Source organism: Crinia signifera, chromosome 6 (assembly GCF_055691185.1).
Source record: "Crinia signifera chromosome 6, ASM5569118v1, whole genome shotgun sequence".
NCBI classification, from domain to species: domain Eukaryota; kingdom Metazoa; phylum Chordata; class Amphibia; order Anura; family Myobatrachidae; genus Crinia; species Crinia signifera.
In genome coordinates, this window is record NC_139222.1 from 112731837 (window position 1) to 112746962 (window position 15126).

At 44.0% G+C, this 15126-nt stretch overlaps 1 protein-coding gene across 1 annotated transcript in view; it reads right to left on the reverse strand.

Annotated features, from left to right (window-relative positions):
- Positions 1 to 6879: 6879 nt before the first annotated feature.
- LOC146009631 (cadherin-like protein 26) overlaps positions 6880 to 15126 on the reverse strand; it is a 151774-nt gene continuing 143527 nt past the window's right edge. Inside the window, exons 21-22 of the mRNA XM_083150082.1 lie at positions 11959 to 12048; positions 6880 to 9028 (exon numbers count right to left, since the gene is read on the reverse strand). Coding sequence (XP_083006208.1) covers positions 8810 to 9028; positions 11959 to 12048 — 309 coding nt within the window. The 3' untranslated portion in view covers positions 6880 to 8809. The remainder of the gene's footprint in view (positions 9029 to 11958; positions 12049 to 15126) is intronic.

Sequence of the window (15126 nt, forward strand, 5' to 3'; positions counted from 1 at the left end):
CCCCGTCCCTGCCGCCCAACCCTCAACTTATCTTACAAACAAAATTTAAGCTCCAACCTACCCAATTAATATACACAATCAATCAGGCAGAAAAAACACAGAACATTATTTTGCTAATACTTGTTTCCCCCCCGGGCGAGACTCGTCCAGCCATCTGGCTGCCTCTTCTGGGGAGAAAAAGAACTTGGTGTTACCATCTGCCACCACTCTTAATTTTGTGGGGTATAACATCGAGTAACTCAGCCCCAGTTCCCGCAGTCTTTTTTTTACGTCCCAGAATTTTGCACGCTCCTTCTGAACCTCTATCGGGAGGTCAGGGAACATGGAGATCTTCTTTCCATTAAACAATACTTTAGGGTTATCTCGAGCCAAACGAAGAATACAGTCCCTGTCCTTAAAATGTAATATTCTTGCGATGAGGGTACGTGGTGGGGCCCCTGGCACTGGTGGTCGTCCTGGAATCCGGTGGGCTCGCTCAATCGCAAACTGACCTGAAAAAGCCTCTCTGCCAAGCGTTTGAATTAACCAATTCTCTAGGAACTTTTCAGGGTCCCTTCCTTCGGCATGCTCATCAAATCCGATGAAGCGCACATTATTACGGCGCAGTCTCCCCTCCATGTCCAAGAGCTTTTTTTGCATATCTTTAAGCTGATTTGATATTGAGTTAACCTGGGACTGTAGGGGAGAAACCGTGTCTTCTAACTGTGACACTCAGTTCTCAACTTCTGTCGTTCTTTCTCTGAGTTTTTGTGCATCATTCCTCAGCAGAGATATGTCAGACTGCACTTTCCCCAGCTGCTCCATTAGCCGTGATTCACAATTGTTCACAGCGTCCAACACCTGCTGTAAGGTAACTTCAGCTGTTTGTTGAGGACTGCTTCCTTTAACAGGTGTTGTTACAGGTGTATTGGAGTGGGAGCTACTCCCGGCCTGAGTCTGAGTGCGGGCATATTTTTCCAATCTCGTTGCAGCCGTATTTTGGCCAGTTTTACCCATATTCACAAATATAGGTGTAGGTGCCTCGCACCCTCTCTCCAGGATATCAAGGCTAGCAAACAAAAAAACGGCTTCAGGAGCAGTGAAAAATATTTAGGGTAGTTCCAGAGAGTCACTTCAGAGGCCGTTTTAACCGCTCACAACTACCCCAGGCTCTGGTCTGCTCTTAGCGAGGGGAGATTCCAACTGAACTGTTCGTCTCTGAGATTATATTACCTTACACCAGGCCTCTCACACCTGGTGTATCTTATCACAGATGTAGAAGGGGCTCGCCTCAAAAAAAAAAAAAAAAAAGTCCTGCACCAGGCCTTAACACCGTAGCACCAATTCATACAGATGGGAAACAGGGGGGGAGACTCCGACTGCAACTGTTCGTCCCCGGGGTTATATTGCCTTACACCAGGCCTCTCACACCTGGTGTATCATATTGCAGGTGTGGAAAAGGCTCGCCTCAAAAGGAATGAAAAAGAAAAGTCCTGCATCAGGCTTTAACACTATAGCACCAGTTCATGCAGAGAGGAGACAGGGGGGGGACTTCGACTGCGACTGTTCGTTCCTGGGATTATATTGCCTCACACCGGGCCTCTCACACCAGGTGCCTAAAGTCTCTAGAAATGGAGGGACACTTGCTGGGGATTCTTAATCTGCTGTTTTTTCCAACAGACACTTTTAGAGTTTAAACACCGCCAGGCCTCTCACACCTGCTGGGGCAACTCTTCACAGGGGAAGACACCCCACAATGTGATACCGCAATCCCACCAGTCTTGATTCCAATCAGGTTGGTCTCACTTACTTCACCCAGCAGTGTCCACTGCCCAGGACGTAAACCGCACCGTTCAGACCTCCCTCGGAAACAGCAGCCACTTCCAATCAGCCTTTTCAGCTTCCACCAACAGCCGTAGTCCTCCCCTGTCAGCCTACAGCTCCAAAGAAGGGAGCTTCGTCACAGCCTCCACACCGTTCCACACGCAGCTCCGGTACGCGTCTCAGCCCTCACAGCCGGAGGCACATCTCCCGCCTCTGACGTCACTCGGAGCGCCTCCACCGCCAGGGACACAGCTGAACTCTGCAGCCGAGTAAAGCACTCATCTGCTGGGCGCTATCACTCACGGGTTGGGAGCACGCATTCTCAGGCAGCAGGGACAGGGAGGTAAGAACGCTCTCCTACTCGCGCGCCTCCGTGACCACGCCCCCCCACGCAAAGGACAGCTCTTAATGCAAGAGCTGTACTTTGCCATAATTATCGCAATTTTTAGTGCATATGCCAGGGCCGTAACTAGGGGGGGGGCTGGGGGGTCATGCGCACCGGGCGCTGGAGGGGGGAGGGGCGCTAGTGTGAGGTCCTGGCAGCGGGTCCGGGGACAGGCAGCGGGGTCCCGGGGACTGGTGGGTGAACTCCAGCTCCTAGCGCTGCCAGGCGGTGGGCGGGAAGCAGAATTTGAAAAGACTTGCCGGCCGCTGATTGGCAAGTCTTTTCAAAGTCATCAGCGCTTCCCGCCGCCAGGCAGATAGCGCTAGGAGACGGAGTGAGTGAAGGCTGCCGCTACACCAGTGCCTGGACCCCTGGACGCTACCTACCCCGCTGGCTGCACACAGGTATGTTGTCAGCGGGGGTCCAGGGACTGGTGTAGCGGCAGCTTTCACTCACTCGTTACTCCGTCTCCTAGCTCTATTTGCCTGGCGGCGGGAAGCGCTGATGATTTTGAAAAGATTTGCCCTACGCTGATTGGCTGAATTCAGCCAATCAGCGTCCGGCAAGTCTTTTCAAAATCTGCTTCCCGCCCACCGCCCGGAAGCGCTAGGAGCCGGAGTTAACCTACTCCAGTCCCCGGACCCCCGCTGCCTGTCCCCAAGGCAGTCATTTGGTGTGTGTGTCGTCGTCCCCGTCCCCCCCCCCCCCCCCCCCCGAACCAAATGACTGCCACCCCGGGCGCCGAAACACCTAGTTTCGGTCCTGCATATGCGATAATTATGTCTGCAGTAGCCGGCGATATGCGGCCCTAAATGTTAGAGAATTCCGCCCTATAGCAGTTGCAGGCCCCTGTTAAAGCAGCTATGTGTCTGAGAATGTAGCCTGCTTGTACTGGCATCACACTCCCAAAACCTTAATGCATGTCGACCTTGTGGTGTCGACCTAATGCTTGTCGAACCTAATGCTTGTAGACCTAGCGACAGCATCCCATTCCACCTATCCACTACCCTTTCTGTGAAGTAATGTTTCCTTACACTTCCTCTGAACCTACCTCCATCCAATTTAAGCATATTTCTTTGAGTTGAAATCCTTTTCTTTCCTAGGTGACCCAGTCTACTATACAACAGCTGGATAGAATCTGAAGCTGCCATCGGAAGTCTGAGTGTCCAGGATGTGCAGTTGCTGGCACCAAGTTGCTGTTGTATTTACACTACCTCTTTTATTGTGCAGTACATTGATAACTCTTTTCCTTTTGATCTTCAAGCGCACAGTAATTGTCCAGACTTTTGTGGCATTTAAAGGATCATTTCTTGACCAACTCTCATTACAGCTGAAAAGCCTTGTGACAATTAAGTCCATGTATCTGCAATTTTTGAAGTGGCTGTCAACAACATTTAGGCCCTCATTTTAATACATTCGGTCCCCAGCATGTCTGCACCAGAGACCAATGTTTTAGCACTGCGCATGTGCATAGTCATATATGCACATGTGCAGGGCTTCTGTGCGGGCACCTTCAGCGAGTTGCACAAATGCCTTGGCGCTCGCAGAGGGGAGCAGGACTGAGGTGTGCAGGGGATGTTTGCATGCAAACGCCCTGCATTTCCTGGCCGTACCCACCAAAACGCTGGGCGCGCACAGCAAAACGCTGGGCATTCCCATGTGAATGCAGGCGGGCTCCTCCCTGCCGGGGGAGTTCGCAGACCTGGGCTCCACAACTCTAAAGGTGCCCATACACGTACCGATTACCTGGTACTTTTTGTGCGATGCGATGCTATTTTAGCACAAAAACTACCGGATAATTGGTACATGTATGGGCACCTTATGTCAGCACAGATTGACTTAGATTTGTGAGCATGGTTGAAATCATTTGATGGTTGGCGACCAATGAATGATTTCAGCCCCCGCACACTAACCTGCAAATGTATATTTATGCAAAACATCCATTCACGAAGGTGCGGGATCAGGGCCGGCTCTACCATTAGGCAGCTTTAGCTGCCTAGGGTGCCAGGATCTGGGGGGGCGCCACCAAGACTGCCTATCAAAAAATCAATGATATCTATGAGGATCCTTGTTGTACTTAATGCAGGTGGTGGCTGTGGAACCTCTTAAGACTTCACTTCCATATTTTCCTTGAAGCATTTTTGCCTACCTTGCTGCCCCCTCCTCCTTGTACTCTGTTGTGGGTGGCAAAGGGGGGCCTACAGGGAAAGCAGGAGACATGTCCACCTTCCCAGGGGGCTGGCAGGACCACCTGATTTTTGGGAGCCTCACTGCCATTCCAGAATGTTAGGCAAGTATGCTTTAAGGGGTTGGAAGGTGGGTATTGGTGGCAGTATGGGGGGGGGGCAGTAGGTTGAACTTTTGCCTAGGGTGCTGAAAAGCCTTACACCGGCCCTGGCGGGGATATTCGGAGTGTGGCACTAAGCAACAAACTTTAGTTGTGTAGTGAGCCAACCACAATGACCCCCTTAATGCTGACTCATTCTTTTAGTGATGTGTTAATTATGGCACACTACTTTTGGGGTTTTATAGCCTTTGATTGAAAAAAAAGAAGTATAAGCATTGGTTCCTAGTTGGAATGTGCTCTTAAAACTGCAGTGGACAGCGAAAAAGCATCAGCCTATCTGCTACTGACATGTTACAGGCTGTTTTGAGAAGTGACAGTTAGGAACAGCTGAGTTTCATCACTTTCTACTTTATCACTTTTCAAGACTTGAAAAGGCTCTAAGCCTTGTCTATATAAGATGTTTGCAAAGGCACTCATATTTCCTCCTTATTATACTCCTTCATCTGCTCCACACAGATGTTTACCCTGGGATGTGATCAGGACCCCAACAGTCAGAATACTGAGAGCGGGATCCTGATGGTCAGAATATTGATGAATCCTGAATGTAAAGACAGGGGTTAGGGTTATGCTGCAGGGGTAAGGGAGGATATTGCTCAGTAGTAAGAGAAGTGGGTTAGAGAGAGGTTTAAAATACATACCATGATCCATTAGGTTTTTGACCCCCAGGATGCTACTGTCAGGATACTGACTTATGGGATAGTGACTGAGAGATTTCATATCAAACCCTGCACTCTTCCTCTTGCAGTCAACAGAACGTGGCCACTGCAGTCAGATGGGCTGCCGGACGGGGTCCCGACAGTCGGGCTCCCGACAGTCATTAACCCGACGTCGGGATCCCGACTGTTAAAACACTGACGGCCGGGTTCCCGACGGCCGTCAGCTATTTTCCCTCGTGGGGGTCCACGACCCCCATAGAGGGAGAATAGAATAGGTGGCGAGCGTAGCTCGCCACCGTGCCCGCAGCGTGGCGAGCGCAGCGAGCCCGCAAGGGGCTTTGTTGCGCTGGCCACGCTGTCTGAGACCAGGCAGTCGGGATCCCGACGTCGGGATAATGACTGTCGGTATCCCGACTGTCGGTAAATCATACCACACCCAGTCAGATGAGTCTGCCACATCAATCTATGCAGATCAGAAAGCCATTTGGGATATTAATGTAATTTCTCTATGTGTATAAGTAGCGTTAATAGTGTGTGAGATACAGTACTAATTTTATGTGTGTATGTGATATCAATGCTGTGTGTGTGTGTGATAATAATGTAAATGTGATGTGATTATTGTGTACTAATGAGCTATTTCAGAGGTTCTCAAACTGTGGCTCCTGACCCCAAAGTGGGTCCAGACCTTCTCAGCATGGGGTGACATCTCCATGTTGCTGACTATCAGGCTGATGACTTTTCTAATCTCAGTCAGTGATTCAAGGTGTCTGAAAAATCTGCTGAATTGTCTGTTATGTCAGACTCCTCACATCATTTAGCGCAACCACAATGCTGCCATGTATGTGCTGTCTGCTGACTACACATGTGATGTGATGACCTTCTGCAGTAACTTGCTGGGGTCATGTCATTATTTTTATTGTCTGATGGGGTCCCAGAACAAAATAGTTTGAGGACCCCTGAACTATTCATATACTGTATGAGCAGAAGCCTTGGCTGGGACAACAGAGGGTCTGGACTAAAAATCTAGTCCACTGTGAGAGGTATGGTTGAAGTAGTTCATAACAATTAAAGATTCCCATTGTTGTGTTTTACTGAGCACAGTAATATTGCTTTTTGGTTGCAATCAGGGGTACAGCTGAACACAAGTATAACTAAACCTGCATCTAAATGTCCAGTTACAATGAGATAACACCTGCATTTATTTCCAATAATCTCTGGTGGGAATGAAGAATACTGAAGAGGATGACTGCACCATTGGGGTATATTTACTTAAATGGGAGTTCTATTGAAGATGGGATGTTGCCCATAGCAACCAATCAGATTATATCTGTTATCTTCTAGGAGGTGCTACATCCATAGGAAGTGGAATCTGATTGGTTACTATTGGAAATATCCAATTTTCAATAAGACTTCCATCTTGGTAAATGTACCCCCATTGTGTATAATGGGACTGGTCTGACCTACAGGTATTCAGGATGTGGGTGTCTTGCAGCTCATCTAACTTGCTGTCATTACTTACCCACACTAGACTCCCCTTTCCTCAATTGAGACTTGGGTGTGCCAAAATAAACAAGTTGCATATCCACATACATTTTTCAGTTATCAAATCAAAAACCATCATAAATGAGTCATAGCCAAATTTGTAAACGTTTTATTTCAAGTACAGTATTATACCTTCTCATTCCATCTAAATCTTGCTGTTGTTATTACTGAATACAAGTTCAGTGATGTCCATAGACCAGTGGCGTAAGTTCGTTCCAGTTGCCCGGAGGCAAGATATATATTGGTGCCCCCCCACACACTCACAACCCTATATAAATTTATATAAAATATATATGTCTGTTCAAAAATATAGATAGATAGAGAACACATACAGTATATATTTCAGACTCCAGCCACAGAAGCAATCTCGTTGGCTTTTAAATAACTGAATTCAACTTCCAGGGGGAGGAGAAGTGCCCCCTTGGGAGCAGGAGCCCGGCGGCAGATGTCTCCATTGCCTTCCAGAGTTCTACCTCTGCCATAGACTGTACATTAAAAGGGAGAAGGAGGGGCAATTATCAAACGTCTAATGAAAATGTAATCAAAAGAATGTCTATAAAAATAATAGCTAAATCTCTTCTGAACTGTCCCACGTTTTAAAATATAAAATAAAATACAACGCTCCAGAATTGACTTGGATTAAACTGATTTGATACAAACTATTTCCACCATAAAACAACTTTTGAAATATTTTACTTCAAAGATGACCTTATATTTAAAAAAAAATGACCCTTTGGAATTACTTTTTACATTAAGGACATTTTAGCACCACAGCATTTGACAAAATATCATAAAATGACTTTCTGAGATGATTGACATTTAACCTATAAGTCATTTTGGTAACATGAGGCTTGATTTAGATGTGGACACAATGCTGACATTTTTGCATTTGAGAAATGCATTTATCAATTAGGGGGTAGATGCAATGCAGATTTATTCACAAAGTTAATTAGAGATATTGAGCATTTATGGGAGGAAATAGGGGTGGCTAATCAAACGCAGGCATGTCACAACCACTTCTGGCGCTTGGATGAGCCTGAGACCGTGTCTTTGGCCACAGTTCTAAAGACTCCAGTGGCGTATTTGCAGTGGACTCTCCGAGCAGTGGTGTTATGGTGTGTCTATGTATGCAGGAAGCTTCATTAGCATATTCATGCAGCTCAGCTGTGTCCACATGCAAATGGAATCCCTTCTGAGTCGGGCCCATGTTTCCAGTGCTAAACAATTTAGTATTTGACCCTATTTTTCTGAACTTTTTTTTTAACTAAGAACAAATTCAGCCTTCTATCAAAGGATCATCCCTCATCAGATAATCTCCTACAGAGTGAATCAATATTTACAGAACCATCCATGACTACATTCTCCTATTAATACTTTTCCTGTAGGCAGCACAGTTTACACCACTATTAAATCCCGATCACCATATTAAACACTATTTACATTCGAGAAGACTGTAGGTATCAGAGTGAAATTTGTATGCAATTATATATATCCCTGTTCTCTATTTCTGCTATGCCATTTATTTCTTCAAAAGATGATTGTCAAACTGTTTTACTGCATTTAGCTTGAAACAATTTACTGTTGGGGGTAGAGTAATTTACTTCACATCATGTCACTTTAATTTTAAAGATGGGAATCAATCGTTTGGGCCTTCCCAGACCTTGGTCCACTGTGCATCTCCTATACGGCTACAGAATGGCTGCAAATCTAAAATAAACCAACCACAACTTGCAAAATGTGCACATCGAAAATACAGTAGTTCCTTCGATGACATACCATTACCACGAGCTTATGAAAGGGACAGCCCGGAAAATAGACAGCTTTTCACTAGAACCATCTCCCAATAAAACAATGAATGGAGTGCCCTTTTGTAGTGTAGTGTCACACATTAAATCCCCATTATGAGGATGTAAATGAAAATGCGCTTCATTTTCAAAAACAAGTAGTGAACTCTAGCTGTTTGTTCATACTTCATCTGCCAATTTCAATGTTAAATCACCACAACAACTATGGCGTATTGTATGTTGTTTTTTTTATCTATCAGTGCCCATGCTGAATTCCGATTGCAAAAACTGCTTATGTTGTAGTCTCGGGCTTGGGTAGGTTCATCATGTGGTCTTCACAGAGGTTTTCCAGAATGTTGAACTTTGACCCAAAACTCTGCAGACTTGAGAGGTGAACGCTACTGTCTGTGATACTTATATTTTCAAGTGAGGATGCTCGAGAAGAGTCGCCTTCCACTGCAAATACTTGAGGTTTGTATATTTCCAGATCATTCACCTGGGATCTGAGTTTCTGTGGTAAACATACAATGTATATGTGTAAGAAAACAGTAGATATAATCAGGTAAAACCACAAAAAAGAAATGTTAATAATGAATTTGACCAAAATTGTTCAGTTAAGGACAAAATTTCCAGAAAGGCTCGGAGCAACCAAATGCATCCATTGGTCATTTTTGAATAGTCAAACATCTCTTTGGCTAGCAGCCAGAGAAGAGGGAGGACACCTTGGTTACTGACGGAACAGTACTGATGTGCATTGTCATGGCCAGATCAACAGTCACATTGATTTTGTAGCTGGCTCAGAACAAAATGAGGGTGAAGGGTGACATACATCCATTCTACAGTATATACAGTCTCTCTTTTCTGGTGTGAATGTCTGTGGGAGGTGAGTCCAGGATCACCTCATCAATGGTTAGACATGACTCAATTGCTCATCCTAGTAGAATTAGTGGATGTACTGTAAGATCTTACTGCATGATAAATCCATTTCAAGCAATTGTAACTTTAGCAAAATGATACTTTTGTTTTGTTCAGTGGTTTTATTTTTTATTTTTTTTATCTACAGTATTTTTTTAATTTGTTGGATAATTATATTTGTAGTTTCCTTAAAGCATAGTATAGTGGCCTGAAGACATCACACTTAGGAAAAACATTTTTCTGTGTAAAGACAGTAATTTGTTATTGCAGAATCATTATTTTCTCTGTTTGCTGATTTGTGTTTTTAGAGATCTGGAAGCAATCATTAGATGCCTAAAATAGAAATGTTTCTTCTCCTGCAAGAAGCTTGCAGCATTAACTGTCATATCTATATGATGCACTAAATAATGAAGGTTAACTTTTGTATTTTGTCATTAAAAAAACAGAACAATACAATCGTTTACAATCGGTATATTTCAGTAGGATATGTCGCCTTATGGTCTTTCTGTGTGTGAAGAAAACAAGGGATGGAAGTAGGATAAAGCAGCAAGATACTGTAGAGCTGGGGTAGCCAACTCCAGTCCTCGAGAGCTACCAACAGTTAATGTTTTGCAGGTCTTCTCACAGAATCACAAGTGAAGTAATTAGCTCCACCTGTGGATCTTTGAAAATGTTTCAGCTAGTAATGAGTGCACCTGTGCAGCAGCTAGGTTGTCTGGAAAATGTGAACTGTTGGTAGCGCTCGAGGACCGTAGTTGCTACCACTGCTGTAGCGTAAGGTGCTAAACATGAAGAGTATATGTGAGTGTAAAGGATCTGGTGGCAGACGGAACAGAGGTTATCATAGTAAATATATATTGGTCAGATAACAGTCAGATAACAGTCATTTGGACAGTCCCGCACTGCTCTGTCTGTAGAGGGAGACCTGCGCTCCTTTGAATGGTACCAGAAGCTAGCTGTTGGTCTCAAGGTGCATACACCTTGTGCGTCTTTGCCCATAAGCAATACTATAAAAATCGCCAGCTGTTAAATCGCTCAGTGCATACACACTGAGGGATTTTCATCCGGTCAAGCAATTTTCATAATCCCTTTCCGAAGTAGGAGATTATGGAAAGTGTCTCACTCGGCCGTGGCCGGCGATAATGCGGGAGCATGCATATGAACTCACCCGTCCATACACACTAGTACACAAAGTAGCTCAAAACAGGAAAAGTGAGCTATTTTGAGCTCAAAATCTCCTTGTGTGTATGAGCCTTAACCACTTAAGTGGTATGCCCGGAAATTTTCCGGGCTCAGCTGCGCTGCCGCAGCGGGCTGTCCCGGAAAATTTCCGGGCATACCACTATGTAGGTGCGCACCAGTGGTGTCTCCATCGGAGCACCACTGGCACACTACCTTAGGGGTCCCCCCCTCAGTCACTCCCACCCCTCTTGTTTGCCCCCCAGGTCTCTCTGCTGCGGCGTACACGGCGATCGTACGCCGGAGCTTCCCCGCCGCCAATCATCCTGTAGTGACGTAGGCGGCAGGCTCGGGGATGTTCGGGGTGGCTCGGGGGGGACTCGGGAGAGTTCAGTCACCCAAGTCCTCCTGAGCCACCGCAAAACATCCCCGAGCCTGCCGCCTGTCTGATGACTGACAGGCGGCTGGGGCAGCGGCGGCAGGGGAGCTCCGGCGTACTTACACCGGAGCGAAGGTGAGGGGGGGGTCGGCGGCGGCTTATGATCTGTGGTGGGTTTTGCTGGGGCAGGACAAACTTGCCCAGGTAGGTTTGTCCTGCCCCAGGAAAACCCACCACTCAAGGGGTTAATGAGGGGGTCAGATGCATTTAAAAAATGTGTTTACTTCTTGTTTTGTGAGTAGTGGGAAAGGCTTTTTCTTAGTACACTGACTTTGTTACTCAAGAATGGCTTCCCTCAAAATGCCATTTACTTTTGACTTTAGTTTACGAACATATTATACAAAATTCATCTTAAATGGATTGTGTTGTTTCTACAATTTGGTCATTCATGTAGATGTAAGCAGTATGTGGATGGCAGAAGTTGCATCACTACCATCCCCTTCTTATACAGAAAGTCTGCTATACAGGAAGTGTTTCTGCAGCCATTACTCAGCATGCCTACAGAGAAAAAAATTACACTTATACAGTTCTCCAGAGTGCTGTGATTTGCACACAGACCACTTTACAGGTCACCTGCGGAACCACTCAAATCTGATACTATCCAAATCCAATTCCTGTTTCAAACATTCAGTGGTGGAGGGGCAGTGAAAGAAATGGCAATAATCAAATTGATCAGTGCAATATAGCCATGTTGTTTTGTTGTGCCCATTGATTTATTTGCGTGGTTAAGAGACACACATTTTGAGCAATAAAGATGATCAATACAGCCAAGTAGCTTGGAACCTAGCACACCCAGATATGCTATTTGCTGAGACTAAAGTCATACTGTAGTTTAAAAGAACACATCTGCATGTCAATTCAATATATTAATGTATTTATTGCAACACCATGATCTAGGGAATTTTTACCTGTAATAACGATGTTTCCAAAGTCCTTGAATGTATTCTAAGCATCGAATGGTTACCAGATACCAAAGAGCGACGGTATCCCAAAGTTGCCTGTAGAAAGAGAGAGATACAACTATTTGAAGTGTAAAAAATAAAACAAGGTCTGAGCAAAGGGTTTATTGAACCCGCAATTGCATGGTTACTTATTTGTCAGCGCTCCAGAGCTCCACTTCTTGGCTGCATCCGATGCAAACAACAAATATTTCCCTATCTGTACCATGGCGCCATGTTTATTTCTACACTGTATATTGAGTGTATTGGGTATATGATTTTAGTGGGGAGGGTTTAGTATTCTTTCTGGGATTTCTTTCACAATAAAAATATGTTTCAATGCTATTCAAACTTTTTTTTGTACTTAAAACAATGGGGACTTTACAGGGTCACACGGGATTCAGGGGGAGGGTATATGGTGACAGGGAACATGATGTCAAGGAAGGGGACAAGATGCCAAGTGATTCCTAGTTGAGGAAACTAAGCAAGATTAGTGGGTAAGTGATAGACTGTCAAGATAGGTAAATGGGTGAAAAAAGTGTAGTACCAATTTTTCTTTCTATATATCTAGTTGTACTTTTCTACAGTACCTTCTGTATCATTATTATTTCCACCACAGTGTCTCTGTCTACTCCTTTGGATACAGTAAATCCCTATAGCAAAACAAGTGTGAACTGTAGAATTAGCGCTTGTGGTATTCTCAAATAAACTCAGTCCGTGTGAAAATAATCACAAAGAGTTAATGTCACCAATTAGAGGTATCCATGAAAGGTAGGATTATTGCTGGTAGAATCCTCCAAATGTCACGTCCTCAATAGTGGCATATACCATGAAATTACACAATAAAGAAAAATATAGTGCAAAAACTTTTTTAAACAAATGAATTTAATAAAAAATTGCACTTACAATTTTAATGCTTATTAAAAGCATATAGATAAAATTCGCTCAAGGCAGGACTGCGGTCCAACAGAAGGTTCTGGGGAACAGACTAACACCAGGTCCGGATACTGGGAGAAAGCTGGAGCCCAGAGGTACCGACAGTAGAGTCCGTTTTGCAGCGATGAGTTATGAAGCGAGACACGCCAAATGCATTTCGGACACAAAAGGTCCTTCCTCAGCAGCGTGTCTAACAATGTCCTGGGAGCTCCTTATATGCGGTGTCCAATTAGGACCAAACAGACAAACTTGCTTCCGCCTTTCGGCGTATTAAAATGGCCGTGCGTTCCACCTCAAAAAGAATGGTGCGTTCCACACGCGCTCCGGCTAATAAGACTTTGAGAGAGAGGCACTTCCGCCTTTCACTCCACAAAACATGGCCATGCGGTCCACCAATGTCAGCTAGTGCGTTCCAACACACGCTCCAGCATAAAGAGAGTGTCCAATGTTTATCAGACAACGAGTGGAATAATTTAGCATAAAAACAAGGAATTTAAGAATAGGAATAAGTAAAACGATAACATAAATGGTGTCATTTCATAAAACCTGAATAGATGGTCAGGGAATAGCTAAAAATATCATTGATTAAAAAATATATAGCAGCATCACAAATATTTATAGCAGCATATAATTATTGCACAAAAAATAGAGATTTTTAGCAGCATACAAGATGAATGAATAAATACAAATAAAAATGACAGGGATATTAAAGAGCAGCAAATAATGGGTTGGGCTAAGACAAGAAATGTTTCAATTCAAATTCCCCGTTTAACCCCTCGGGTACAAGGGTGCTCAACCGGTAGATCCATTTCATTTCTGACTGCGCCAACCTCTTGTCTAAATCTCTTGTGTGCCATCTGGGGGAGATTAATTGAATTCCCCAAAAATTTATAAGGTAACATTCTTTAGACTGATGATGATTCTTGAAGTGTTCAGACAGCGTATGAGTGGTTAGGCCCTTTTGAATATTATAAACGTGTTCGGCAAGCCTAACTTTAAGTGGACGACTAGTTCTGCCGACATAAAAAAGATGGCACGAACATTCTAATAAATAAACAATATTTTTGGAATGACACGTTATAAATTCATTAATTTTGTATTTCTTTTTATTGACCTCAAAGTCGACCATTTTGCGGTGGGTGGCTTTTACTGACCTACACATGAGGCATTCACCACAGCGGTGGAACCCTTTTGTTCTAATACTGTGTCTTGGGCCAACATCAATGGTGCTCTTCACTAAATGGTTCCTAAGAGACGGAGCCCTTCTGTAAATAAAGATTGGCTTATCAGGAATTATATTGCCAAGAATTGGATCCTGTTTAATCAGGTGCCAATTTTTCTTAAAAACAGTCTCAATTTTTGAGTGAAGCTGGTTAAATTGTGTGATAAAGGCCCATTGAAACTTATTATCTGTTGTTTTAGGTTCCTTTACTTTCAAGAGAAAAGTGTTATTTCAAAAAAGGAGATTGAATTTTAAAACATTAAAGAACCATCTGTACCCTCCCTCTATGTCCTCCCCAAGGTTCATAAAGATGCCAATAAACCTCCGGGGAGGCCTATTGTATCAGGCTGTAATAGCCTTACGAGCAACCTCTCTGCTTATGTGGGCTACTTCTTACAGCCACTAGTGTCCAATACAAAAGCATATTTAAAGGACACTGGAAATTTACTTCGAAATTTAACCAATTATGAGTGGCGTGAAGGAGACATTCTTTGCAGTGCAGATGTAAGCACACTCTATACAATTATTCGCAAAGAACAAGGCCTACAGGCAGTCTCCTTCTTTTTAAATATGTCCACTTTTAATACAGATTTGAAAAATTTCATTCTGGAAAGCATTAATTTTATTTTATCAAATAACTATTTTTACCATGACGGAAGCTTTTATCTGCAGTGCGTTGGAACTGCTATGGGCACTAGATTCGCCCCTAGTTACGCAAACCTGTTCATGTCCTATTGGGAACACCTTAGGATTTGGCAGGGTGGCGTTCTGGGGGCGGGTCTGGTGCTCTGGCAGTGTTTTATTGATGATATTTTCTTTGTGTGGAGAGATGGTCAGGAGAACCTTTTAACTTTTTGTAATGATCTTAATACAAATGACTTCTCTATTAATTTGACTTTTAATATGAGTCCTGTAGAAATATCATTTTTAGACCTAACAATATATATTGATAACGGAAAGGTCAATACAAAAACCTTCAG